Source organism: Artibeus jamaicensis, unplaced genomic scaffold (genome assembly GCF_021234435.1).
Source record: "Artibeus jamaicensis isolate MK-2021 breed Jamaican fruit bat unplaced genomic scaffold, CSHL_Jam_final scaffold_3151, whole genome shotgun sequence".
Classification (NCBI taxonomy): domain Eukaryota; kingdom Metazoa; phylum Chordata; class Mammalia; order Chiroptera; family Phyllostomidae; genus Artibeus; species Artibeus jamaicensis.
The window spans coordinates 667,624-694,516 of NW_026522037.1; the positions used below are offsets into that span (position 1 = coordinate 667,624).

General features: G+C 65.5%; 1 protein-coding gene across 2 annotated transcripts; it reads right to left on the minus strand.

The window, feature by feature from the left end:
* Positions 1 to 4,382: 4,382 nt before the first annotated feature.
* Positions 4,383 to 25,596, minus strand: INTS1 (integrator complex subunit 1). 2 transcript variants are annotated; one of them, XM_053656994.1, is made up of 46 exons: positions 25,272 to 25,596; positions 24,557 to 24,850; positions 24,222 to 24,418; positions 23,941 to 24,078; positions 23,456 to 23,615; positions 23,195 to 23,300; positions 22,893 to 23,079; positions 22,671 to 22,816; positions 22,443 to 22,584; positions 21,459 to 21,635; positions 20,750 to 20,858; positions 20,470 to 20,590; positions 19,994 to 20,071; positions 19,405 to 19,562; positions 18,949 to 19,045; positions 18,291 to 18,382; positions 18,072 to 18,132; positions 17,461 to 17,658; positions 17,046 to 17,175; positions 16,638 to 16,814; positions 16,380 to 16,529; positions 15,834 to 16,118; positions 14,976 to 15,143; positions 14,782 to 14,893; positions 14,154 to 14,315; positions 13,750 to 13,896; positions 13,357 to 13,455; positions 13,074 to 13,198; positions 12,577 to 12,831; positions 12,049 to 12,208; positions 11,730 to 11,870; positions 11,271 to 11,445; positions 11,073 to 11,196; positions 10,375 to 10,505; positions 9,821 to 9,908; positions 9,500 to 9,726; positions 9,241 to 9,364; positions 8,178 to 8,311; positions 7,706 to 7,898; positions 7,117 to 7,244; positions 6,927 to 7,033; positions 6,189 to 6,302; positions 5,412 to 5,482; positions 4,988 to 5,079; positions 4,794 to 4,903; positions 4,383 to 4,718 (listed from the first exon to the last, which is right to left on the minus strand). In XM_053656994.1, the coding sequence occupies exons 1-46, from the start codon at positions 25,327 to 25,329 to the stop codon at positions 4,603 to 4,605; spliced, it is 6,564 nt and encodes a 2,187-aa protein (XP_053512969.1). In that variant the 5' UTR covers positions 25,330 to 25,596; the 3' UTR covers positions 4,383 to 4,602. The 2 variants fall into 2 exon arrangements, with proteins under 2 accessions (XP_053512969.1, XP_036993773.2); XM_037137878.2 differs by having other exon boundaries at positions 6,921 to 7,033.
* Between the last annotated feature and the right edge of the window lie 1,297 nt (positions 25,597 to 26,893).

A 26,893-nucleotide genomic window follows, 5' to 3' on the forward strand; every position in this document is an offset into this window, starting at 1 on the left:
CAGGACGCAGGTGCAGCAGAATGGCCACGGGACGGTCCTCCACCTGGTTCCCAAGGCCACAGCCCTGGACGCCAACACTGCCTCTGGGGACCCAGGTGTGATAGGGAGCTGCCCGCTGTGACCCCCCCCCATTTCTAGGGGCCATCCGGTCGTTCATTAGGCCCCCATGCATAACGCCTGATGCCATGGGCAAGTCACTAGCAGGTTCGCAGGACGCGCTGTGGACGCTGTGCACTCTCAGAAGCCGTTCGAGACCCCGCTCCTCTCCAGGCTCCTAGAGAGCCTGGCCAGGGCTTCGCCAGGGCTTTGCCGGGGCTCGTGGGCTGCTTCCAACGGCCCGATTCTATATTTCATTATAAACGGCTCTGCCGGGCACAGCCGCAACTTTTACATTTCCATCTACTTTATTATTAATGGCTTTCCCGAACTGTGGCAGCCCGACGTCGCACACAATGCATTATAAATATTTGATCCAGCATCTATAGTCTGCCATTTATCATTTATAACGGGTTACAAAAACATTATAAAACATTTACCGCCGATTTATAGATCATTTTTGGCTGCCACGATGATGTGTTATAGATACATTATTAATCCCCACGCTGTTACAGGGGCCCCTTGTAACCGGGCCTGGCCCCCTGGCTCCTGGCGAACAGTGTGCAGGGCTGGAGTGAGTAGCTGGTGGCCAGGGCCCGGCCCTGCCTCTGGTTGCTGTGTGTCCCTGGCCAGATGTGGCACCTCTCTGTTTGCTGCGGGCCAGTGACAGCTGCCCTTCCAGAAGCATGTCCCTGCTTCCCTCCAAGCCTGGCAGACCCCGAAGGCTGGACTTCGTACCAGGAGGAACCAGGGATGTGGACCCCCCCGCCCACGCAAAATGGCTAGTGAAAGCCAAGGCCCCCACAGCAGGCCCGTGTGAGTTCCCACTTGGAAAACTCCTGCTCATCCTTCAAGACGCACTTGACATTCCACCCTCTCTGCACAGCCTTTCCCGATGTGGCCCATGGGGTGCAACTGCAGGTCCCCCCAGGCCCCACCTGGGCCAGGCGCTGGGACTCTGGGCCGGGCGGGGGAGTGAGTGCCCTGGGTGAGGGAGCTGGACTTTTGGCTCTGCCTGCCCGACTTCTCCAGAGTGAAGGGCAGGGAGGCCCGGGCCAAGGCCTTAGGCCACACCCTCGTGTGCCAACACCTGAAATGACCCCACCTCTGCTGCCCTGGCCTAACTGGGTCACAGCTGTAACTTGCTCTGGGGAAGGACACGGGTGGGGGCTGGGTTGGGGCATTGTCCTAGACCAGGACCCCGAAGGAGAGCCTCGCCTTCTGTGACCTTGGAAAGTGACCACCCCCAGGGTGAAAGTGGGGGCACTGCCCCTGAGGAGCCCTCGCTGGGGGAGATGTGGGACCCCAGGGCCCCACCTGCCTGCTGCTGCTTTCTGGCTGAAGTGTTTGAAGGTCAGGACCCACCCCTTCCCAGAACTGAAAATAAAACCAGAAGGTGTTCCTTATGAGGCTGTAAGGAAACACATGAGCTCATCCCCATGGCAACGCCTCACCTGGCCCTGCCTCTCCCATCTGGCCTCAGCCGGTGTCTTCCTGTCTCCAGTGGAGGGGACTGCAAGGACTGGGGCTGGACCCCTGAGGAGCCCCCGGGGCCCTTCGAGACCCCTGTGGCAGGAGCTCACAGCCACAACTCCCCCTGGAGCTCGCTGATCCCCGAACACATGGGCAGGGACCACTCTCAGGGATCCTGTGGTGTCCTCCCCTCATCTGACCCCTGGGCCCAGTGGCTCTGTGGGAAGCAGCCACGGTGAAGAGCTCAGGGGGCTCCGAGAGGGCGGCCAGGGCTACACGTACCAGCCAGACTGCGGCCACTGGCCGGGCTGGGAGCAGCGGCATCAGCTGACCTGCATACCCCTGCTTCCACGTGCCTCGCCCCACCAGGCCCTGCCCAGCACGAAGCTCCTCTGTCCAGACTGGCTCAGGGGCTGTCCCCAGGGGCTGGTGTGTCCATTCTGACTGTTGGCCCCCACCAGATGGGTGGGGGTGAGTGCAACACCTCTCAAAGAGAGGGAAACTGAGGCCCAGAAGAAGAGGGAGAGCCCCAGTGGGCCCTGTCCCGGCCCATCTCCCCACCCCCTTCCCAACACGCAGACTCCTTCAACCCCGAGCACCTCCGAGGACTTGGTGGGCAGCCCCGGGGAGCCCAGGTTGGAGGGCGGGGTAGATACAGACGGAACCACAGGGTCCGTCCCCCAACACCCACCCAGGTTTGGAGTCCAGGCTGCTGGGACAGGACCCCCTCCCAGCCTGGTGTGAATAACCCGCAGGGAGAACACACGAAGCTCAGGGGCAAGGTGGCACCCGACCATGGGAGGCAGGAAGCCCTCCTGGAGGAGGCCCCCCCGGGAGCTGAGGATGAGTGGGGGCTGGCCAGGTGGGCATATGAGGGGCAGGGCTGGTGCCACACTGCTGGGGCCAGTTTGGGCTTCAGAGGCGGTGCGGCTGGGGTGCTGAGCCGAGGGAAGGAGGGCCAGGACTAGAAGGGCTTGACACTTGGTAGGCTGCTCCCCTCGGCAGCCAAGACTGCCGGGGTCAGCGGGGACAAAGGCCCACATTCAGGCTGGGGAGGCTGCTGGCTGTCGGGTCAGGACTGGGTGAGAGGCACAGGGCAGGGACCTGCTGTAGCAACCGGAGCAGCCCCGGGCACTTGCCCTTGGCACCCTGAAGCCCAGGCGAGGTGTCAGGACACCCAGAGGAGCCACACCTGCTACAGGCCCTCCAGGTCCTGTCACATCTGCTCCCTCCCCTGCCCCATGCCACTGGCCACCCAGGGCCTGGGAGGTGCCCACACCTGGCCTGGTGCCTCCTGGCTGCTCTGCACAGCCACAGGCCCTGGCCCCAGGCCCGGGGCTGGATGTGTGTGCCTGGGGCTCAGGGGCCACCTCACCACAGCACCCCAGCCCTCACAGCTCAGCTCTGCCCAGAACCAGCTGGAGAGCTGGGGCCTGCCCTCCACTCCTTGGGCCTGTCTCCTCCTACATGAAAGGGGCAGTGGTAATCTCCAGAGGAGCTCCTGTGGGCCAGCCCCAGCCCGTCCCAGCTGACAGGCAAGCGCTGCCCTGCAGCCCTGCGGGCCTGCTGCTGCCCGCCCCCTACACAGCCCCACCATGGCCAGAGGGCCTCTCCAGTCTCCCCACAACACGGCACAGTGCCCGGGCATGTGGACTCCGCAGGTGCTGCCCCACGGGGCCACGCATCCAGCCACCTACCCACGCCAAGCATGAGCTCTGGCTCCATTGCTGCCATGTGACTGGAGTGACCACACTGCACTTCTGCAGAGAGAGCCAGGCCATGGTGGCCCCGGGGCTGACACTGGTGGGACCAGGCAGGAAGGGGTCCAGCAGCCCCTCACATCCACGTCCTGGGTCATGTTCCCAGCCAAGTACGGAAACACACCGCCCACCTGCTGGTGGCTCTGGGGCCCTGGATGAGGCAGTGGCACTTTGGGGCCTGAAGGTGTCCCAATGGCTGTTACCCAAGCCCCGCTGGGTGGTGCGGGGGGTTGTGTAAGCAGTGTGATGCAAAGGGGTGTTCTGGACCAGGCGGCTCCTGGCAGCCAGGAAGGGTGGTGGTGCCCCTGAGCTGGGCTCTGTGGGCCCCTCCACAGGGCTGAGAATCAGCCCACTCAAGTGGCCCAGGGCCAACAGGAAGGGTTTGGACAGAGGGGCTGCTGTGCAGGCAACGGCCTGACAGCTGGCAGGCCAGGAGCCCTGGGGAGGGTACAGAAGCGCCCTGGAGAGCAAGGGACCAGAGACCCACGCATGGCCAGGATGGTCGTGCCTCACCCCACTGGGACTGGGTGTCCAGAAGAACCTGGGTCTTTAACCACAGCGTCCCCTGGTGGCCCCAGCTGAGCAGGAGCCAGCGCCCCACCCCAGCAGATCCTGGTGGGGGACACAGGGGCCCACCCCACAGAGTGCAGGGCTAAGGGAGAGCCAGCAGGGGGTAAGACGCATGACACTGGGGCCAGGAAGGTGCTCTGGTTGCTGCAAGTAGCCACAAGGGGCAGAGCTGCTTGTGCAGTCTGGGGACCCTGGGCCCACTAGGGCAGCTGATGGCACACTGCCCCCCACCTGGTGCCCCACACCAAACTCAGGGCAGAGACCCCCACAGCAGGTCCCCACCGGGGGCAGGTGGGAATTGTTCCCCAGAAGAGGCCTTAGGGCCAGGAGGGGCCTGGGGACTGCCCTCTCCCCTCCTGACACCACCCAGACCAGGGCAGGCAGGCCCTCCTGTCTCTGGACAGATCCCTGTGATCCCCCCACGCCCAGCCAGGAGCTGGCTGGCCAGGCAGATGGGACACAAGCACACCAGCACCAGAACTCTCGAGTTGAGAATGCTTCATTTGACACCGCCCCTCACTGGGGATAGCCGCCCCCCATGTCCCTGTCCCCGCAGGCAGGGCGACGACTGGTGGACAGATCCCCATCGCCGCCAGCTGTGGGTGGGGAAGTCTTGGCGAACCGGAGGCCTCCGGGCTTGGTCCAGGGACCCTGGCGGGCAAGTCAAGGGGCCCAGAGCTGGCGTGCGGCGACCCCGGCAGGCTCACATCACTGCCTCCATGTGCAAGATCCGCAGGGCCTCAGAGATCTGGGCGCTGGTGTCCACCTGGCCGTACATGCCCACCAGGAAGGCCCGGTGCAGCAGCACCGCTGCGTGCTCTGTGGGGGAGACAGGACCCTCAGGTGGGGCTGCAGAGGCACCAGGTGCCCGGGTGGGGCAGCCCGCAAACTCACCCTGGCAGAGGAGGGTGTACTCCGGCAAGCTCCTGAGGGCCGTCTGCACCACCTCGAAGTCCCGGCTGCCCAGGCAGTACATGAAGGTGGGCAGGAAGTCGGCCGCAATGCTGGGAGAGGAACGCACTTGGTGGGCACACACCCCCGTGGCAGGACAGCCCAGGGCCCCGATTCAGCCACATGCGGCGCCTCACCTGGGGTCATTCTGGATGGAGCGCAGGGCCAGGCTGAAGGCCAGGTTGCGGCAGGACTCCTCCTCGGAGCTCATGAGCCGCTGCAGGTTGGTCTGTGGGGTGGGGTGGGCGTGGGGGTGGGAATGGGACAGGGAGCCCTGCTATCCAGAAGCCCTCAACCCTCAGGATCTGGGCCTCCTGACGGCTGCCATGACAGCAGGGAAGCCCCTTCCCCAAGCCCCTCCCGAGTCCCTGCGTGGCTCCAGACCGCTGACCCATGGGCAGGAAGCCATCATCGCGTGCCAGCCCTGAGCAGGGCAGTCTGCGGGGACTGTGAGCAAGCCTGGGGGACACGCGCTGCCCCCACCCCCGAAGGCTTTCCACCCAGGACCCCTCCGTCCAGGCCTCTGAAATGCCCACGCAAGCAGGCCCCACCCCCGCTCACCGAGAAGAAGCCCAGGACCTCAGGTCTCCGGCGGGACAACTCGTCTATGTCGCTCAGGACTTCCAGCAGGTCTGGGGTGGGCAGGGGAGGGCCGGACTAATGCAGCGGGACCCTCGGCTGGCCTGGGCCCCACCCCCCCACCAGGTGGCGGAAGAGGTCGGGGGAGTCACGAGGACCTCCAGGTGGGCCACAGCCTAGCCTTGGAGGGCTCTCCAGGTGCAGTGTGACTGAGCAGAACCCTGGTGCTCACACCTCCCAGAACTTTCTGCACCATTCTGAGCACCTGGGGAGGCCCAGGAGCAGCGTTCCAGCTGCACCAGGACAGCGATCCCTGACCAAGGCGCCAGTGGTCGGAGAAGCTTCCAGAGGATCACCCCTTCCCGAGACCCTCCTCTGGGCAGGCCTGAGGGCCAGGGTCTGCATTTGGACGCAGAGGCCCTGGCTCTACCCCTCCTGACAGGTGGCAGCCCAGACCAACATATGTCACTCTTGGGCACCCCAGTACCACCTGCACAGGTGCCCTGTGGCCTGACCCCCGGACCAGACCTCACTGTCCTGCAGGGGACACCAACCGTCAGCAGGCCCACCACCAGCTTCCCTCCTGCAGGCCCCCCACACCCTCTGCTGTCTGGAGCCTGTCATCCAGGGCAGCTGCCGGCCTTCCTCCCAGCCTGTGCCCCTGCCCTCCCCCAGCGCCCTCTGCCCCCAGGCCCAGTGGGGCCTGCTCTTCCAGAGGCCCCGCAGCAACTGCCCACGGGCCCCAGGCCCCACACGCACCCTCAACAGTCTGGCCTCGGGAAAGCCTCTTCATGTAGGGGGCCACCTCGGCCGTGGTCAGAGGTGTGAAGAGGGAGGCACTGACCAGGGGTAGGGAGCCGGCTGAGCTCTCATCTGGAAGACAGGAGGCCAGTGCTATCGCCTGCAGGCCAACGGCCGGACCAGGAGCACTGCCCGGGAAAGTCCCCCTGGGGGTGCCGTCAGGAGACCCTCCACACCCAGGAGGCACAACCACCACCCCAGGCTGAGTAGGGCACCTGGTGACCTGCTGGTGCTCAGTAAAGATGACGCCACAGCAGCCGAGGGGAGTGCCTGTCCCCTGTGCTCACTGACATGTGGCTCCAGACACCCAATACTGCCAAGAGTCACACTCCACGCCCACGGTTTGGCAGCAGAGGCCCTGAAGGGCCAGCACCTACAGGGCTTCCGGCCACTCACTCGCACACTGGCCCACCGGCCACTTGTTGGACATCTGGAGCAACGATGGCCCTGCCCTGCGCTGGGTCACCGATGGGTGGCGAGGGCCACGGGGCAGAGACAAGGACAGAACAGAGGTACCTGGCCATTCTCCGTGGAGGGGCAGGCGCTGGGCAGTCACACAGGCCACACCGCCTCTCGTGCTGCCTGCACACGCGCCCACGCCGCCCAGGTGCTCTGGAGGTGGCTCTCAGGGCTGCCGTGCTGCCGCCAGGCCTGCAGTCCCTTCCCTGTGGAACCCCAGGGCCCACTCACCCTCACCCTCCTCGTCCAGGCCTTGGTCCACGCGGCCATCCCTGCTAGGCAGGCTCAGCCCCGCGAGGAGGGACTTCAGCATCACCAGGTCACTGCTGTCGAAGGACAGGTCGCTGGGGAGAACACAGGCCAACCATGAGGATGCGGGTCTGGGGGGGTGGTATCCGGGGGGGGGGCCCTCCCTGCCCACACTCACTGGAGCGCATCAGAATGCTTCTGCAGGAAGGCCACAGCGGCCGCGGGGCTGCGTGTGATGTACGTGTGGGTGAACTGCACGAACTTGCTGAGGAAGGGGGCCAGGTGGCGGGAGGACTTCCTGTAGTTCTGCAACAGGGCCACCATGCGGCGCGAGGGGCTCAGAGCCTGAACACACCCCGCCCACCACGCTGCCCCCAAGGCCTCCCCAGGGACCCTGGACACCACCCAGGCCACCAGCTCCGACTGGCCGCTGGGTGTTAAGGGTCCCAAAGGGTCAAAAGGGGCCTTGCTCCTCAAGCCCCTTGTAGCAGACAGGGTGACACTTGACTGGAGGCTCGGCAGAGGCTGGGCAGCTGCAGAGAAGGCAGCCCTGAATCCCAACTGGGCACGTGAAAAGCTGGGGGCTTCCCAGGGTGAGAGCTAGTTTCCTGGGGCGGGTCAAAGACCCACCCCTGCCCTGGTCAGATGGGCCTGGCTAGGGCTGTGGAAGCAGCTGGTACGAGAAGGGGGCAGTTGGTTGGGGAGGATGCAGGAGCAGGTCCCCACCCTGGGCCCGGGTGTGCACAGGGGCAGAGGTGGTCACCCACCAGGAGCAGGCGAATGAAGGAGAGCAGGCAGTCCCACAGCGCCCCCTGGTGCTCGCTCTGGAACACCTGCGGCTGCAGCAGCTCCAGTACGCCCAGTACATGCAGGAAGAAGGTCAGGTGGTTCTGCTGGCGAAATTCCTGGAAGTTGAGGTGGGTGCGGCCGTGCAGGAGAGCAGCAATCATGGGCAGGTGCCTGGAGACAGGAAGAGTGCTCGGTGGTCCCGACCACCCGACACAGGGACACGCGGACCACACGGGAGCCGGCTGAAACGCCTGTCCCGGATGGCTCTGGATCTCTGAGGAGGTGCAATGTGCTGACTGCCCTCTGCTGGGGTCCCGGACCCCCCATCAAGGACTCGTGGCTGGGCCATTCCTGGCTGCAGCTGTGCACTTCCCCCCACCAGCTGTTGGCCCGTCTGGCGTGACCCCTCGGGTGGGGCGGGAGCACCTTTGCCAGGAGCAGAGCTGGTACCTGAGCAGCAGGATGGGGTGGGCCACAGCCAGCTTCCGACAGGCCATGTTGGCATCGGCCACACGGCTCTCGGATGACCGCGAGTCGCTGGTGTCGGCGAGGAGAATGATGAAGCGGTGTATGAGGACATCCAGCTGGGAGGGAGGGGCAGAGGCTGGGGCCGCTGTGGCCTGCACACCTCACCTGCCCACCCCAGAGCCTGCTGCCGGCCTGCAGGGGCTGCGACAGAGCTAGGCGGGCTGTGCAGTGGCCCAGAGAAATCTTCCCCAACGCTCTCTGGTGCATATGCGGGCCAACGAGCTATAGCCAAAGTCCCCAAACTCAAATAGTCAGTATTTCAAGTCGACCCCTCTCCACAAAAGCTCTCATTTGGGCCAAAAGACCTGATGAGCACGGGAAAACCACACATCTCAGGCCCAGTCCGACCAACTGTGTGAAACGACAGAGAAACACACACAAAGCAAGCTGGCGCGGAGCAACAATGTGCCACTCCGCAGGGACGTGGGCACAGGGGCCTCAGGCCTGCCTCCTGCCCCACACTGAGAAGTACCCCCCCAAGGTGGACCCCAGCAGGAGGCCTGGCCCACAGAAGCCATGAAAACAAGCGCTCCACCCACACCTGTGGCACATGTGGGTCTCAAAGTGACTGCGTTGCAGGGGGCACAAGACACAAGTCTGCGGACTGACAGGCTGGCAAGCAGATGTGAGGAGGGGCGGGGTGAGAGGGCAGACTGCGGGCGAGGGCACGCTCCTGGCTGCAGGTGGCTACAGAGCATGTAACCATCAAATCTCCTCCTGAGCACCACACAGCTCCTGAGCCGGTGGCCCCTCATTACAGGAGACACTGCTCTTCTCTGGCCCACGCTGAGGACTTTTAAGGAGAAGAGCCACGTCCGAGACCCTCCACCAAGTCGGAGTGGGGACAGGGCCCCAGATAGGACACCACAACACACCAGGCTCCTGCGCAGTTTTGAAGTCTAAGAAAGCGCGTGTCTCTGGTCCCCAGCTCGGGTCTCCACCTCCTCGGCAGAGGCACGAGGCACGAGCAGGGCACCGGCCTCACCTTGCAGATGCTGCTGGCGGTGGCGCCCACGCTGTGCAGCAAGGCCTCGGGCGCATGTGCGCGGAGCTCCGGCCGCTGCAGGTAGAGCTGCACGAGCAGGTCCCGGCAGCGCTGGCCCAGCACGCTGGGAGAGACAGGGAGGGCGGGTGAGGGGCTGGCAGGGCGGAGGACGGGGCCGGGGTGCCCAGTCCCGGTTCACAGTGTGCTGCTCACGTCGTCAGCCCGGGACCGTCAGCCCGGGAGCAGGCGGCACCCTCACCTGTCGCCCCACTGGTGGATGCAGCCCATCAGGTGCGCAGTCACCTTCCTAACGCTGTCGTCGTCCCCACGGCAGCAGCTGAGCAGCAGGGGCAGCCGGGCCTGGAGTAGGCTGCAGGCCGCGGAGTCCCCATCCTGGCTCCTGGCCTCCGCCTCTGCCAGGATCAGCTCCACCAGGCCGACGAGCTCGGGGGCCAGGACACGCAGCACCTGCTCCTCCCTCCGCTTCTGCAGCAGGCCCACCAGCCCATCAGCCCTGGGACGGAAGGCAGGGCTCCCACATGCCACCCCACCCTGCAGGCAGGGTGCTCCCAAGACCTGCCTGCGGGGTGCGCTGGTCCCGTCCCTGCCAGATCCGAGGCACGTGGATGCAAGCCCAGAGGAAGTCCAGAGAGGCTGACGGGTCGAACCTGGGGGGGTGGATGAGGAAGGGGGTGAGGAGCGGGGCTGAGCTCCGGGCCGTTTTGGTTTCTGGGCAGAGTGCAATGTGGCGGTGGTGGGGTGGGAAGGGGACACTGAGAGGCTCTATGCAAGGATACATTCAGGCCACAGACACCACCAGGAGCTCTCAAGATAAGGGCCCAGGTCAGCGGTGGGACGGCACGGTGGCCCCAGCCTGCCGGACCTCTCCCTACCACATATCGGCCCTGCCCACCCGCAGGTTTGCTAAACACTGGGCCCCAGAAGCACCGTGTGAACAACAGCCCCTGACGAGATCCGAGGACAGTGGACTGTCCCGTGCCCTGGCTATCTGCCCTGGGGTCACTTGGAGCAGGGGCCCACTGGGGTCACTGGGCCAAGCAGGAAGAACCCCAGCGGGCAGACAGCCCAGTGGGCCCAGGGGAGCCAGAGGGGCAGGTGGGAGGTGGGGCTCACCTGTGCTCCCGGTTCTTGCCCAGCAGGACACGAATGCACTGGTGCAGCGTGGACCAGTTGGACTGGTGCGTGAGGAGGGCCAGGAGGTAGGGTCGAAAGGTGGGCACGTGAGGGCCAGGCTGACCTTTGCCCTGGGGAGGAAGGAAGCCTGGGTGATCCTTGCTCGGGCCACAGATAACAGAGAGGGGGGCTGCAGGGAGGGAGACCTGGAGCTCCCGCCCTGGAAGTGGCCCTGGCTGCCTGCATCCCAGGCCCGGCAGCCACTCTGCAGAAGACACACGTGCTGAGACAACCCGACTCCTCAGAGACGGGGACACCACAAGCCAATGTGCCGGATGAACCAAAACCACGTCCTGCATGCAGCCGCCGGCACCGGGGCTGTCCAGGAGACTCAGGAATGACCATCGTGCAACTGTGACCACAGGCCCAAGAGCAGGCACAGCCCAGGTTGTCCCAGCTGCGCTCCGGGCTTCCAGAGTTCTCTGCGGACAGACGGGCACCTGAGGGCCCAGCCCTCCCTGCAGGGCCCAGGACAGCCCCGGCTGCTGAGAGGACCCATCCCCCTTGTCAGGGGTGCTGGGCTCCGCTCCGAACCTGCTGGCCATGGGGTCGCCTGTCCCTTTCGGAACGACACACACCCGCTCCCAGCCTGTGCCCCAGCACACAGAGTGGCCGGTCTGTGGCAGCTCGCAGCCCACCTTGCTCCGGGAGAACAAGAGCCTCTGCTGCAAGTCCGGGCAGCTGCTGATCACCTCGGGGTCCAGCATCTCCAGCCAGTCCACCAGGAGCCCTGAGCAAGGTCCCAGCCACACGGCCTCTGGGCTGAAAGGGAGTGGAGAACTCAGGGGCACTGGCCAGGGCTGCTCACGGGGCTGGCTGCCGCCCTACCCGCTCACCTGCCGCCGTCGGTGTCCTGCTGCCCACCAGCCGGGGGCTCCTCCTTCTCCTGCAGCAGCAGGGAGCTCACCACGGCGACAGGCCTGGAGGCTGGGAAGGTGGAGGTGGCAGAGAAGAGGGCAGACAGCAGCTCCTCCAGGTAGGGTGACCGCACCTCTATCAGGCCCCGAAGGACTGCAAGGGGCACAGAGGCCGCATCACTCAGCGTGGAAATAGAGCCAGGCAGTCCCCAGACCACTGGACTCTGGGACAGCCCCCCATCTGGGCCAATGGCGCCTGGTGGGCCCACACCCGGGCTGACCAACAGTGGGTAAGGCTTGGGGACCTGCCTTGGGGTGAAGGGAGACCATGGGGCGAGCCAGTCAGAAACAGGTGTGGGTTTGTCATGGGCATGAATGCCCAGTAGAGCCTGGACAAGGCCCGCTGGGCTGGGTCTGTGCAAGCCTGGGCCCCAGTACCTTTGTCTACAAGCTCGGGCTCCACGCCACACTTCTCCCCAGACCGGAGGGCAGCGACGAGGGACCGGGCAGTGGAGCTGACCACCTCCACGTCCCCACGGAAGGCCAGGGCCTCGGCCAGGTGCAGGAACCCACTGCGCACTATAGGAACAGACCCACATGACCTACCGGCTTGGCCTAGCTGGGAGCCCCAGCATCGCCGATGCCCCCCGCATGCCTCCCAAAAGGCCTGTAGGCTTCTGAGCATACAGACCCCTCGGTACCGACAGGGCTGTCCCCTCACTGCAGGTGCTGGCTACCCGTCCCCGTCTGTCCTCACCATCACTGATCCTGCGTCGCGCCGAGTACTGGGTGGCAAACAGCTTGAGCTGTGCCCGCAGAGGCCCAGCCTCCGCGCCGGGGCTGTCCAGCCACTGCAGCATCTGCAGCAGCACTTTGAGGAACAGCGACGAGAAGCCGGTGTCCTGGGGCACACAGCGCTGCGGGGACAAGCACAGCCGGTGTTCACAGCGGCTCAGAGGACCCGCCCAAGGCTGTGACCTGGGACACAGGGCTCCCCAGGGGCTCCGGGACCTTGAACGTCACCTGTACACCACCGCGGGCAAGGCACCTGCGGTTTGCACTCACCTTCACGGGGTCCCAAGAAAAGACTAAACACAACACACAGAGACACAGATGACAAGACACACGTGACCTGAACCCAGCAAGGAGACTCTGGCAAAACCAGCATGTCCCAGTGACAGGCACATGGCTGACACCACCCCTCCCTTGCCGGTGGGGCAGTTTCCACAGTGAGGACGGGGCCTGGGGCCCACCCAGCCCATGGGGACGGCGAGGACGCACCCACCTGGTACTGGCAGAGCAGGCGCAGCAGAGGACAGGCGAGGAAGTGGCTGCGCTGCATGGATGCCACCAGGGCCCCGCCACGTGGGGAGCTCAGCAGGGGGGCCACGGCCTGCAGCAGGCGCACTGCGACGCCCGGCACCTCGGGGGTCCCCTGGCGGATTCGTGCCAGCTCCTGGCCCAGGGCCTGCTGCAGCGCCAAGGCAGCAGGGCGGGCACTGGAGATCTGCCACCGGGGGCCTGGGCTGAGCGGAAAGACCTGGGCAGAGGAAGGGCAGAGGTCGGCACGACTGCGGCAGAACGGGGCCCTTGAACCTCTCGCCCTGTGCCCACCACCACCACCACCCCCTCGTTGGCCCAAGGCCTGTGCTAGAGGCCCTCCATTCCCTGTGAGGACCCAGAGCTGTCTCTCAACCCCATCTAGAGTCTCCGGGTAAAAGCCCTCCCCCTAGGCAGGAGGAGGGATGGGGCAGAGGGCAACCCAGGCAGCAGCGGTGGTACCTGCAGGAACACGCCGGCCAGGTCGTCCTCCGGACCGAGCACCCGCACCTGAGTCCCGGCCCTGACCCTGCCCTGGCCTGGAGGTGGCTCTGGGCTGCTTCTGGGTCTCGGTGCTTCCACACTGTCTGCAGGAAGAGGGGCGGGCCTCAGCCGGGGCCGTGCCCATAAGGCCATCCTGGCCCAGAGGCTCACCCCTCACACAAAGAGAGCCTTGGGCCAGGAGCCCCAACACTTGCCAGTGGCAACCATTTCTGCTGGGTCTGGGGACAGGCCGGGCTAGTACCTCGCCGGGGAGGCAGGGAGGCTGTGAGCAGCGAGTGGAAAGTCTGGCCTCCTGACGCTCCTCGCTCGTGCTGAACCTCGACCAGGTGCGCCATGTAGTCTGCGAACAGCAATGGGTCAGCACCCAGCCCACAGGAGCTGGGATCCCCCCAGACTTCAGAAGCCTTCTGCTGGGCCTTTCAGCAGGAGCAGGTGGGGCTGGCCACCCCGCCCCCGAGGGCACGACAACACCCAGGCTGGCTTGGACGGTGATGACCCAGCCCCCCTGAGCACCCCAGCTTCTACGCTCCTGCTCAGGACTCTGTGCGCCCCTGCCCACCCCTCTGTTCCCAACCCCACACCGCACACACCAGGTCCCGCTGCTGCCCAGCAGTGCAGGGGCCCCGGCCCTTACTCTTGTCCATGATGTTCTGCTCCAGGGTCTGGGGGTCGTGGGCCACGGCCTGGTCCAGGCACTGCAGGAGCTTGCTCATGCTGGACACGGGGATGCCAAAGGACTGCACGAACAGCAGCAGCTGCTGGGGCTCCAGGTCCTGCAGGGCTGAGGTCGTCCACTCAGTGAGCCCACTGCGCCTGGCCCCCCGTCCGCCCATGGCCCCGCAGCCCACACGCTGCCCAACCGCGTGTCCCCGAGAACCCTGAGGCCTCCCCTCCCCGGTCCGAGGTGATTGTTCATGTCGGGCCCTTGGCCTCGCGCCTGAGGAACAGGATCGAGGACAGGCATTCTCCCGGGCGTGCTCCTGGGGGCGTGAGCCTGGCCCTCCTTCTCCCAGCCTCGCAGCCCAACCCGGGTCACACCTGCGTCCACCAGCCGAGGGACCTCAGAGCGGATCATGCGAAGCTTCAGCCAGTCGGGGAGCAGCAGCGCTTCCTCCGAAGTGTCCACCAGGAAGGCCGTAGGCAGGGGCTTCTTCTCCGGAAACCAGACGTCCAGCAGGGCCTGGAACTCACTGTCGCCAGCTTCAGGAGTCAGAGTGGGGTGAGAAGCTGGGCCGGCTCCGCGGGGCCCTTCCCAACCTCCCATCCGAGGAGCCGCAGCCCTGCGCACAACTGCAGCCCCCACCAGCTTCCTCGCCTTCCCCGCAGACGGAGGCTTTGGGGGAACGTAAGAGTCGGCCATGAGCACGGCATCTGCTGTGAAACCCCAAGTTTCAGTGGTGGGACCGAGGGTAAGGAGGTGGAGGCCCAGGCACTGCCCACGGGCCTTTCCTGATGCCAGCACTGCGTGTGGCTGGACGGTGAGAATGCACAGCCGGTCTGTCTGTGGTCCCGCTGCACAAAGGGTGCCGTGTGCCCCCTAGGACCCCTGGATAGGCAGGGGGAGGAGTCCCATGTATCTTCCCCCCGGGAGGCCCTGGCCGGCGGGAATAGGGCCCTTCCCACACCCAAGCAGGCCAGGCTTTTCCTGCGCAAAGCCACAGCTCACCACGGGGCGGGCCCAGCGTCAGCAGGATGACCATGGCATGCACCACCAAGATGTGCATGGTGGCCGCCTCCCCGCCGGTCCAGCGAAGGAAGACCTGGTCCTGTGACTCCGACTGCAGGGAAGGGCAGGTGAGGGCCGGCCCGCAGGTGGGACAGGGTGGGGCCGAGGTTGCAGGGACGGGGCAGCAGCCTCACCCAGCTGTACACCTCCTCCCCCTCCTTGCTCTTGCGCATGCGTCGGACATAGCGGGAGAAGATGGAGAGCAGGGCAGCCAGCACAGCGTCGGACTCGGTGCCACGGGAGCGCTTGGAGAAGAGATGGGCCATGATGGTGGAGCGCTCCACCACAAGCCGGGCCACGTCCTGGGGGCAAGCGTGGCCGTCAGGGTCTCCATCCCACACTGGGCCGACAGCTGGGCCAACAGTCAACAAGCCGCCTGTGCTCCAGGACAGTTACCACCAGCAGTGTGCCTGTGGCGGGGTGGGGCGCCGCGCACAGGGCCCCTCAGCCCTCAGCCCAGCGGGTTCCCGGGAGAGGGCACGGCCCTGGCAGCATCTGTGGCTGTCACCAGCTGTCCCACAGGGAGAGGGCCCACTGCCACCATCTAGCCATGACCAGAGTGCGTGACCTCAGGTCCCAAAGGGAAGTCTGCACACCCATGCACTCCACACTGCGGCTGAGGCTCTGGCCCTGGGGCAGGGACCTGGGCAGAGAGAGCCCGCCCCTAGGGCCCTGGTCTGCCCTGTTCCCCATAGGTGCTGCCCTCGGCCACTGCGCCACAGCAAGCCCAAGGGAGAGCCACGCAGGAGGAAGCCACCTGGACAGGAGCAGGTGAGGAGAACCAGGGAACGTGCCGGAGCCCAGCTACCCCCCCAGCAGGAGCGGCAGTGCAGGATGCCTGGGTGCGGCCAAGCCAACCTGGCCTGGAAGACAGCGGCTGGCCTGGCACCAACCGGCCCCTGGTTCTCCGTGGTTCTCCCACCCTCGACGTCTGCTCTGGACAGAACGACCCCTCCCTCAAGGGCCAACCCTGCCGGCCGCCACCTCCTCACCAAGGCCAGGTCGCTGTGCTGGCCCTGCTCCCCAACGGGTGCATGCCGGGACAGGTAGACCAAATAGGCACTGACAGTCTGGGGGTCGGTCTCCACGTGCACAGCCTGCTGCAGCGCCAGGGCAGCGGGAGCGCTGACACTGGGGAACAGGGGCAGCCGGGGCAGGTCGCGCAGCAACCACTGGTAGCCCTGCAGGGCCTCCGCATCCCCCGAGTCCTCCCCCGCTGGCGCCTCCTTCTCCTCGCCGTCCCGCAGGCCGCCCTCTGACAGCACTAGCGCCAGGCCCTGAAAGCAGACACCCAAGTCAGCTGGTCTCAGGCCTCCACCAGTGTGCCCAACGGGGGCGGGCCGGCTCCTGAAGCACAGGGGACAGGTGGGCTGCTGGTGACAGGCGCTATGCCCACCACAGCTGCTATAAGAGAGGAGAGAGCAGCAGCACAGCCACCCCCCCCAGCAGAAGCCGACGGACTCGTGGCAGGTGACTGCTCACCCCAGGGAAGGAGATGCCAAGGAGGGCAGGGACAGTGGGCGGGGCTGTGGGCTCACCTTCATGGCCAGCACCCTGGAGGCCACCTGGGAGGAGCCGAGGCGCCGCAGGAAGTAGTCCAGCACCTCACACGTGGTCTGCTCATCAGCCTTGGGGCCCAGCAGCAGGTCCTGCAGGCGGCCCAGCAGCTGCCGCTGCTTCTGCTGCCTCTGCAGGGACAAGGGGACCTCACGGTGGGCCGGTGGGGCCGGGGCCGGTGTGGGGATAGCTGGCCCACCCTGAGGTCCCCTTGTCCCTGCAGGGCGATAGCCACGGACCTGCCGCTTCTTGGCCTTCAGCTCCTTGCTCCCGCCCTCCTCCTCCTCCTCTGCGGCGGCAGCGGCAGCAGCGTCGTGCAGCAGGAACTCGCACAGGCACTGCACGGGCAGCACGTCCAGGGAGCCCTCGCTGGCCTGCACCAGGTCGGCCAGCCAGGGCATGGACTGGGACGAGGCCTGGGGAGCACAGCCACGCTCAGCTCCCACCTCACACCTGCCTCGGCCCCACCCCGGCCCAACGGCCCGCCCCCAGCCCCGAGACACCAGTCCTGCCCTGCGGGTGCCAGGCTGTTACAGCCCATGCATCCAGGGCCCTCTTCTGGCTGTGGCCTCGTTTAACACTGGGGAACTGAAGCCCCTGGGGGGCCTGCCGACCCCTGGCTGCTCCCCTGCAGCGGCGGGACATGCCTGCCTCTGGATGATGTTGAGGAGGAAGTCCGGGTTTCGGCTCCGACACAGCAGGTGCCCGAGGCGCAGGGACTGGTTGAGGCTTTTCACTTGGTCCAGGATGTGAGGGGGCGGCCTTCGGGGAGGTCCTCTGAAAGGCCAGAGAGCAGGGCCATCAGGAGCCACCGCAGAGCCGCCTGCCCCCAGAGGCTCGCCCTGCTCCCAGTGGCCCAGGGCCCCCCACTCCCAACCTGGCTGTTCTCCCTCTCGGCCTCACCAAGGCCTACTCCACAAAGACCGGGAGGGCAGCCTGCCCAGAGGCTGCACCCCGGCCACCCCACCTCCACCGCCACCCCAGGCTCAGTACGAGCCACTGCCATGGACCCTAGCAGCCGAGGGGCTGGGGCTGGGGCTGGGGCTGGGGCACGGCTCATACTGCGGGTCCAGGCTGGTGAGCTGAGACAGGAGGAGGCTGCTGTTCTCGGTGATGGTCTGCTTGGTAGACGCGGCTGCCAGGTGCCCCTCGAACGCCAGGATCTCCTGCTTCTCCCGCTGGGAGATCTGCAGCTCCCGGTTCAGCATCTCCGTGCGGGTCTCCTCGTCCGTCAGGGTGCACGGGGGGTAGGAGTAGTTACTGAGGGAGGACGAGGAGGAGCGGTCACCCTGCCGCGCCTGCACTCCGAGCAGGGGGCGGTGGGGGCCAGGCGGCCCTCACTCCTTCCGCCTCTGATCCATCTCCTCCCCATCGGCCTCACTCTCCAGCCAGCACTGCTCACTCCCACCTATGTCACCCCACCAGCCTGACGCTAGCGCCACCAGGGAGGAGGCCCCTGCAGCCTCGACACCCACCCCCACCTTGCAACCAGGGGGACAGGAGAAAGCCGGAAAACTCAAGTTCACACATTCTAGCCCACAAGAAATGGGAGCCCAGGGGGCAGCTCTGCCGAGACTCCGGTGCAGCCAGGTGCCCGGCCTGCGCTCCTTCTCCTGGTGCCAACCAGGCCACCCCTCGGGCGTCCCCTCTCAGCAGTGGGCTAGCCGACGCACTTGGTCATCACCATCTCCATGAGCATCTTCAGTGTGGGGTACTCCTCCCAGGCGGCCAGGCCTAGGAGGCAAGGAGCCTGTGGGTGGAAGCCAGAACACAGCAAGCCCGCCCGGGCCCCCACCAGACCTGGGGCCCCTCTTCCTGGCTCATGTCCAGGCCCCACTCCAGGCCAGGCAGTGACGATGCCCAGCCGAGGACCCACAAGGGCCAGGACTCACCAATGTTCTCCGGGTTGAAGGCAGCGACAACCAGCAGGAGCGGCCACGCCTTCCAGTAAAGGGTAGAGATGGCCAAGTTGGGGGGCTGGTACCTGCAACACGAGGTTGCCCACGCTCAGCCCAGCTGCACCAAGGTCGGGTGGGAAGGAGTGTCAGCGCGGGGCAGGGTGGCGTCAGCCCGGCTCGGGGCCTGGACGAGTCTACAGCTGCTTCCTCGTCCGTGAAACTGGGCCTGTGCCTCAGTGTGGGCGTGGGGTGTTCTCAAACATGAAGGTGGTGATGGCCACACGGCCTGGGCAGACGCACTGACAACACTGAGTCACAGACTGTGAACGAGGAACCACGCGTGAGCCACCTCAGCGAGGGGCCACGGGAGCAGAGCGGACGGTTGTCGCCGTCCCAGAACAAAAGTGCGTGCCAACAGGCTTGGAAGGGAGCCTGTGCGATGCCGGACGAACAGCCGCGGCACCCGAGGACAGCAGGGGCAGGCGGCGGTCCTGCCAGGCAGGCGGGGGTCCTCGGACAGGCCCAGGGTCGCCTCGAGGGGCAGGCAGCGCTCAAGCCCCGTGGGACTGTGGACAGTGAGCCTGAGGGTAGAAGGAGAGGGCCTGGGGTGGGGGAGTGGGGGGCCGCACAAGTGGGGGCCCGAAGTGCTCACCCAGGGGGCAGCTGGATGTTCTCAGGGTGGTGGTAGGTGCAGAGGTTCAGCACAGCGTCGAGCAGCTGGACCCGCTCCACCTTCAGCACTTCCACGTCTAAAACACAGGCCCAGAGCCCACTCAGTGGGTGCCAGGGCGAGGGACTCAAGCCACGGGATGCCAGAGAGCGAGACAATGGGGCCTGCTCCCCAGAAGCCAGGGAGAAGGGGAGGACTGGCAAGGACCCCGGACAGGAGGTGAAGTGCGACCAGCAGAACCCAGCGTGGGCGGTGGGAGCAGCTGTTGAGCCAGCTGGGGGAGACTGAGGCAAGTCTCCCTTGGTGGCATTCGAGCTGGTCCAGAGAACAGGCAGGACTGCTGGGGACAGCAGCACAGCAGGCACTGTGGGGGGAGGGGAGGCGGGCTGACCTGAGAGTTGCACCCCCAGGGCCGGGACAGAGCCCGAGGGACCCTACCGTCCGCCTGCACAGCCGCTGCTCGCTTCACTAGGTGGTCAGCGAGCTCCATGGCATCAGCAGGCCCAAGCGGGAGCTCGCGGGACAGCCCGATGACAAGGACACGCATTAGCGTGTCCTCCAGGATGGGCACCTCAGAGCACAGACGCAGGAAGAAGCTGCGGGCAGACAAGGAGGTGGGCTCAGCAGGGCAGCCCTGGGCCCACAGGCGACTCCCTGCACCCAGTGCACCACAGCCCAGCACGGGAGGGCCACCCCCCTCCTCCCGGGTGGCTGGTTCCTGATGCCTCTGTGCGCTCAGAGCCAAGGGCAATGAGCCAGTCACAGCCCCGAGGCACCATGCTGGGATGGGCAAGAGGGTGGGATGAGCCAGGAGGGGGGAGGGGGAAGGCAGGACCTGTGTGCAGGGCTACTGGGAAGCAAAGGGAGCGCCAGTGGCCTGGGTGTGGCCAGAGGTGCGGGGTGGGGAGCCCGACTGGCACAGCATGGACCTCTGGGAGTGCCGGCAACACACGCCCAGGTCCGCGCGGAGCAGGGCACTGCGGACTCTGCCTGGAGTGGACCCACCCACCGGGCGCACAGGGCTCACTTGCGGTCACTCTCGGGTGGCCAGTTGTCCCACTTGTAGTAGGTCTCCGGCTGCTCGGTGAAGAGCACCTTGTGCAGGCTGCGGGGACAAGCGGGTCATCGGGGGTGGAGCCTGAGAATGCCCCTCTCCTGGGTCAGCAGCCCCCTGTGACAGCTCCTCCAGGGTCCCCAGCACCCCCCCCCCAAGATCTGCAGGGCTGGCAGGCGACACAGTGGGGTTTCCATGGCCCTGACCCCAGGCAGATGGGACCCCACCGCCATCCCCACCAGTGCACAGGACATCCCCAGTGTCACACAGCACGAAGGACTAGTGCTCTCCACCGACTCCTGTGGCCCCCAAGCGGCTGCTGTCAGCCAGGGGCCACAGCCAAGGCAACAGGCTCATGCTTGGCGAGCCCTGTCACGGGCCACCTGTCAGCCCTGGGAAGTGGCCGCGTCTTTGCCCAGAGCTGCTGCACAGCAGGACATGAGCCCTACCAGTGCACGTAGTCCTTGGGGGCGAGCTTGCTGATGGAGGGCACGACGGTGTGGAGCCACCAGACCGCGTCCCGCTGGATGGCGGCGATCTGGTTTTGGAAGGAGCGCAGCACCTCCAGGTCTGGAAGGGAGGAGGGGGTCACCAGGGGGCCTGGGACGCAGCTCCAGGCCCCAAATGCCTCCTGAGCCACAGCTATAGGCCCGACCTCGGGGATGGTCTGCAGCCACAGGAGCACCCACTGCAGCCCAGCCCGGGCCCCGAGCACAGTCCAGTCCTTACTCTTCTTCTCCCCTTTGTCCCAGGCGACGCCAGCCTCCTTCACCTGGGCCGTGATGCCCAGCATCATGGCCACGGCCAGCACATCCGTGACATGCACCACGAACCGCTCCTGCAAGCACAGCCCAGCATGGTGGGGTTGCACCGGTGACCCTGCCCACACCTCCCACACTCAGGTGTCCCCTGCATACAGGCACCAGCAGCAAAGCTGGGTCAGGCCATGAGGAGGAGGTTCAGCCAGCAGAGCTGGACAAAGCCCCTGCCCCCGAGAAGCCTGTCACCACCCAGGCCGTCGACCAACGTGCCTGGTAGTGTTCACCATCCTCTACAACCTGCCCAGCACCTGCTTTTTAACATCAGCTCCCTCCGCCCTGTCCCTCACTCTAAAGCCTCCCCAGAGCAGACTGCCTGGTCCACACAGCTAGACCTGGTCCCCTGGTCCCTGCTCACTGTCCCCTGGGCCCCCCTAGTCCCAACAGCTACCAGTCTGTCTCCACCTCCTCACCTAGCCCAGAGGCTGCTGACTCCCCTGGGGGCACCCAACCAGCCCCTCCCTGGTCCCCTCCCAGGATGGAGCCCACACCGGCTGCTGCATATGCAGCTGCCAACCACTGAGCCCAGTGCATCACAAACAGCACGAGAGGGGCAGTGAGCGTCAGCAGAGGGGAAGCTCCGGCACATCCGCCATGAGCCGAGGGCAGCAGAGGCACACCTTGAACTCCATGTCCAGATACTGGGGCTCCTTGCGCTCCTGCATGAGCCCAAGGCAGAAGGCCTGGAAGTTGATCTCGTGCTTGGTCTGCTTGATGATCTCACGCAGCAGAGCCCGCGAGGCCCGCAGGTAGTCGTCCTTGTTGGTAAGCAGGTCCTGGAACACCATGGCCAGGAACTGGGGCAGAGAGAGGCCACACACACACTCACCTGTGGCTCCTGCTGGCCTCACGCCCAGCAGCGGGGCCTCCGGCGGCCCCTCGAGGCTTCCAGAGCCGTGCCGGGATGCCTGCCTGCTTCCCTCCAGCTCAGCCAGGCATGTCAGCACGCGAGCACAGACCCAGCCTACCCTCCGCTGGGGTGGTGGCAGGCACAAGCTGAGAGCAGCACCACCTCTTGTGTCCCTCTTGGCAGCTGGCCTGTGGGGGCTGGTCCTCGTTAAACGAGAGACAGGCGAATCAGCAGCAGTCAGCTGCAGGGCGCCCTGGTCACAGGGACGAGCACCCTGGCTGGGCCCGCCACACCCCCAGCCCCCAAGTGGACAACTGGTCCCCACCTCTCCTGACACGCTGGGGTGCAGGAGGATAGAGAACAACCCTGAGGACTGGCCCTGCGTCGGCCCCGACAGCCAACACACAGCTGAGCCATCCAGAAGCCTGGCTCATGTCCGTCACGGGAGTGCTACCCTCTGGTCCCTTCAAAAGGTGGCTGAGCACGGCAGACTCACCGCCAGGCCTGAGGCCCGTGTGGGGCTGCAGGGACAACTGCAGAAGCCCTTGGGCCCTCCGCTGTCCAGAGCGCAAGACATAGCCCTGCCTCCCGAGCATCCTCCCATGCAGCCCAGCCTCACCCCACAGGCCTCTTCTAGGCACCCAGTGTCACAGAAAAGGCCACACGCCCCTCTGCAGCCCCAGGCCCTGCAAGGTCCCCGGCACAGCCGCACTGGGGTCCTGGTGCACGCCGGCTGCCCGGCGCCGACCCCTACCCTGGGCGCCAGCTCAGAGCTGTGCTGCAACACTGTGTAGAGGATCTGCATGTTGTTGGGGTTCCGGGCGTTGGACAGTTCGTTGAAGATCACAAACTTAATGGTGGTGCCCAGGTTGTCCTTGTGTGCGTTCAGCAGCTCCCTAGACACGAGCCAAGCAAAGGGGTGCTGACATGGGCCGGGCCACCCCTGGAACACGCTCCCGCCGCAGCCCCCACTGGGCCGCACCTGATGCACAGCATGTAGTGGTTGAGGAGAACTTTGGGCTTGAGACGGATCTTGACCAGGTGGGAGATGACATCCACGTCCTCAGCGCTGTGGGTGCCGCAGTTCACGCACACAGACATAAGTAAGTCCTGCGCCGGCCGTGTCAGCTGCGGGGAAGCACCGTCAGCCTCGCCCTGCCACCTCGGCGACAGGTGGGCCCCGCAGACCCTACGCTGCCCTCACCTTGGGGTTCTGCAGCCACATCTCCAGCCGCTGCACGGCCATGAGCCGCACCTCCTTGTACCCACAGGTGGAGGCGAGCAGCCGCAGCAGGTTCCGAGAGACATTGTCGATGGGCTGGCGTCGGGTGAGCTGGTCCCGCAGCACATCCAGGACATACTCCTCCACGCTCTCCGTGAGGTCTTCGTACCTAGGCCAGAGGGGGGAGGAGGCAGGAGGAGGGAGGGAGGCTGTCCTCACGAGCCCAGCCCTGCCACCACCCACCCACGGGGGTCGTGTTGGCAGGGGCCGGGCCGCAGGCCTACCTGGGCATGACCTGCCCCTCCTGCTCAGGGCTCAGCTTCTCCTCGGCGATCAGGAGCTCCGTCTGGCAGTCCTCCTCCTCGGTGAGCGAGGGATGTGGGCTGCTCCCTGCCGATCAGGGGTCTCATGGACACACACACCCGCCCACTCTGCAAGCACCCGCCCCCCTAAAGCCAGGCTCCCTGGAGGGAGGGGGCGTGAGCCCTCCCCTTCCACTGAAAGCCCCAGTTCCCAGCCCCGCCTGGGAGCTCAGCTTCTCTCACCTGCACTGAGGTCCCCTCCACTGCGCCCCACTTCCCCCTGCAGCAGCATGCTCGTGGGGGGCGTCCTGGTGTTGAAGGCCGTCTGGATGTTGTCCACAAACGCCTTGCAGTGCGGGCTGTCCACCCAGACCCGCTCCCCCAGGGAGTCTTCAATATACACCTGCCCAGGATAGAGGCTGGCGTCCAGGCCCCGCAGGTGGCTCACTGCTCCCTGCCCTCGGCTGCTCCGGGGCTGGGCCGTGGGAGGGGGGGAACAAGCACTTCCCTGAATGCTGCCAGCTACCCGGACGGGACTCCCGAGAAGACCTCCTAGCAGCCTGCGCAGAGGACAGGACGCCCTGGGCCACCAGACAGCCGCCCTGACGGAATTCGCTGTTTGCTCCATTTTCCTCCCGGGATCCAGCTATCCCCCCTGCTCCCATGGCCCTCTGCCCACTTCACCGCAAAGGAGCACATTCACCAAGCTTCCTGGGGAGGTGGCTCACCTTGACAAAGATCTCAGGCCAGTTCTCGTCCTCCTCATATGCAGCCATGAGGAGGTTGCAGGCCAACACAGACACCAGGCTGTTCCCCTTGGCCTTGAAGTTAATGGAGGCATCCCGACGTAGAAGGCTGCAGAGAGCCTGCAAGAGACAGTGCCTATTGCCAAGGGAAGCCTTGCACTGCACATGCAGCAGAGACAGCATGCCTGGCAGGCAGATGGGCCTAGGAGGGAGTAGCACCACAGGGCCAAGGGCCCATCTTGCTCTGGGCCCCCCCGCCTCACCTCAATGACACCTTCTGTGGCAAAGATGTTGGGCTTGATCTTGGCCAGGTACATGAGGCTCAGGCACAGGGTGCTGTCGGGCTTGGCCCGTGTGGCCTTCAGCTGCTTCACGGCCCCGCAGAGCACGCCCTCCACCCTGTCGTCGTTGCCCTCCAGCTCCGCCGCCTCCACCTCATCCAGCAGCGCCTGGGGCGGGACTGTGGGGGGCGGGCGTCAGAGCAGGTGGCCACAGAGGCTGCCCCTCCAGTCCCCCCAAAGCCACCAGGCACAGTGCACCCACCTGAGACCCAGCAAGTGAGAGTCTCAGGCTGTAAGCTGTCAGAAACTGACTTTACCTTCAATTGGGACCACAGATGGCTCTTTAATTGAGGGAGAGATAGCACGTTTTTCTGCTACTGCAGCCTCGGCCAGACGCCCCAGGGCACTCAGAGGGGGCGTGGAGGATAGTTTGGGGCGTTTGGTGAGGCCTGGCAGGGCTGTGGCTCCAGCCAGGGCAGCAGCTGCAGCATCCCTCTTGCGCTCGGAAGGCAAGCCAGAAGGTGCAGGCTTCAGCAGGGTAGACCCCGATTTCGAGTCACTGGCCTGACCCTTGGAGCCCAGAGCAATGAAGTCCCCAGGCGGAGGGTGCCCTGCACAGCGAGGGAGGTGGAGAAAGGTGCAACAGTCACACAGCGCAGAGGTGGGAAAACATGGGCACAGAACCCCAACCTCCCACTACCTCCAGGGGACCTAAGAAGGATCAGGGTGACCAGAAACGAGCCACCCAGAGATCCCCAGCTGATAGCCGCAGTGCTGTCATCCAGGCCGACCCTATCGTACACGCATGTGAGGTGAAGGCTACCAGACTCGGGCGGCTCAGCACCGCACCCACTGTCGCACAGGGGCTCCGGCGGGCCTCCTTTCGCTACCGTCTGCGCGTCTGCGGCCTCGGATGCCGACGGGGACGGGACAGCAGCCTTCCCGAGGCCGTCACGGCTGTCCCAACTCCCCCACTGAAGCCCTCGACCCCGACCCTGGAAGCCGCCGCCCGCGCAGGCAGCAGCCGCGCACCTGAGGTCTTGGCCGCGGCGCTGGGCCTGCGCACGGCCGGGGGCTTGGTGCGGTTCATGGCGTCCCCTGCCCCTCGCCGCTCCTCGCTGCAGGGCTGTCACTAAGAGACTGGTGCCAGGTAGTTGTTCACCCGCTCGCTCATTCATTCGTTCTTCAGCCGCTCGGGGCGTCGGACCTGGGGCAGTGGAGCCCTGCCGGGAGGAGCGATTCCGAAAGGGCCGCGCGAGCCCCACCTCGGAACCGCCGGGAGGGTCGATGTCACCGACAGCCGCGGTACCCAAACAAGCAGCCCACGACACCCAGCGCTCGTCGCCGCCACGGCCACCCCGGAACCAGAAGCCAATCTGAGCGGCCCGACTGCCAGAAAAACCGGAAGCAAAATCTTGCAGCGGCATAGAACGGGTAGGCGAGAGGGGCCGTGGCGCCTGCTCGGTGCCTGCATCGTCCTCTGGCGGCGGGAGGCCGGCGGTGTCCTGCAGTCGCGGATCTCTCCCGAGAGATGGGAGCTGTCACTTTCTTTTTGCGCAGCTGAGGCTGATGATAGTAGTGACCTGACCAAGCACACACGGCTGAAAAGGGTGGCGCGGGTTCTAAACAACACGTGCTGGACCTTCAGAGAAGTGCTCTCTCATTTACGGGCCAAAAGGCGGGCTCTGGAGTCCCCACCGGGGGAGGTAGAAGGGAGTCTTAGGGACACAGCGCAGAACAAAAGGGACTTGCCACCTGCCTCCAGCTCCTTCCTGCGGGCGTGGAGGGCAGCCCCACGCCAGAGCCCCGCGGTCCTGGCGTGCACAGTCTGACTCCTCTGCAGCGGAGGACGGGGCTCCGTGCTCACGCAGACCCTCAGAAGGGCTTGGGAATCTCACACAATCCCAGAGCCTCAGAAGTCCCGGACCTCTGGCTGTAGCCCCCTCCCCACCAGGAACAAGGAGCTGGGAGCAATTGGGGGAGAAGCCTAGAGAGAGCGTCTCCAGGAGCTGACGGGAGGGACAGGGGAGTGATGCAGGTGAAGACCCGGTAGGTACTTCGGAGGGCAACGAGCTGCGGAACACACTGTTCGGGAACCACTAGAAGGTGGGGCTCAGGTGAGCACCTACAGGGGGCGGTTGTGAAAGCGCAGTGCTGGCCGGCTGGAGTCGAGGCTGGGAGTCCAGCGCCTGGACTGGTCAGCGCAGCCAAGGGTCGTCCAGAAGCCGCTGCAAATGGCCAAAGCGACCCAGCAGTTAAGGGAGGAAGCCATTCATGGACCCGCACCTAGGAAGTGTCCCATTCATCTAAAAGTGGACAAAGTCTTGCCCTGGCTCAGTGGATTGAGCACCGGCCTGTGAACCAAAGAGTCGCAGGTTCCATTCCTAGTCAGGACACATGCCTGGGTTGCCAGCAAAGTCAGGCCCCCAGAAGGGGGCGCTTGACAGGCAACCACACATTGATGTTTCTCTCCCTCTTTCTCCTTCCTTCCCTACTCTCTAAAAATATTTAAAAAATAAAAGTGGACAAAGTCTGGAGAGCAATACACCCCAGCAGATCCGGGTGGTACAGCCCTCTACTTAGGGTTTCAGTATTGACAATTATGGGAATCATTTCCAGTTGACAACGGACAGTGCCCTCAGCGGGTGGGCTGC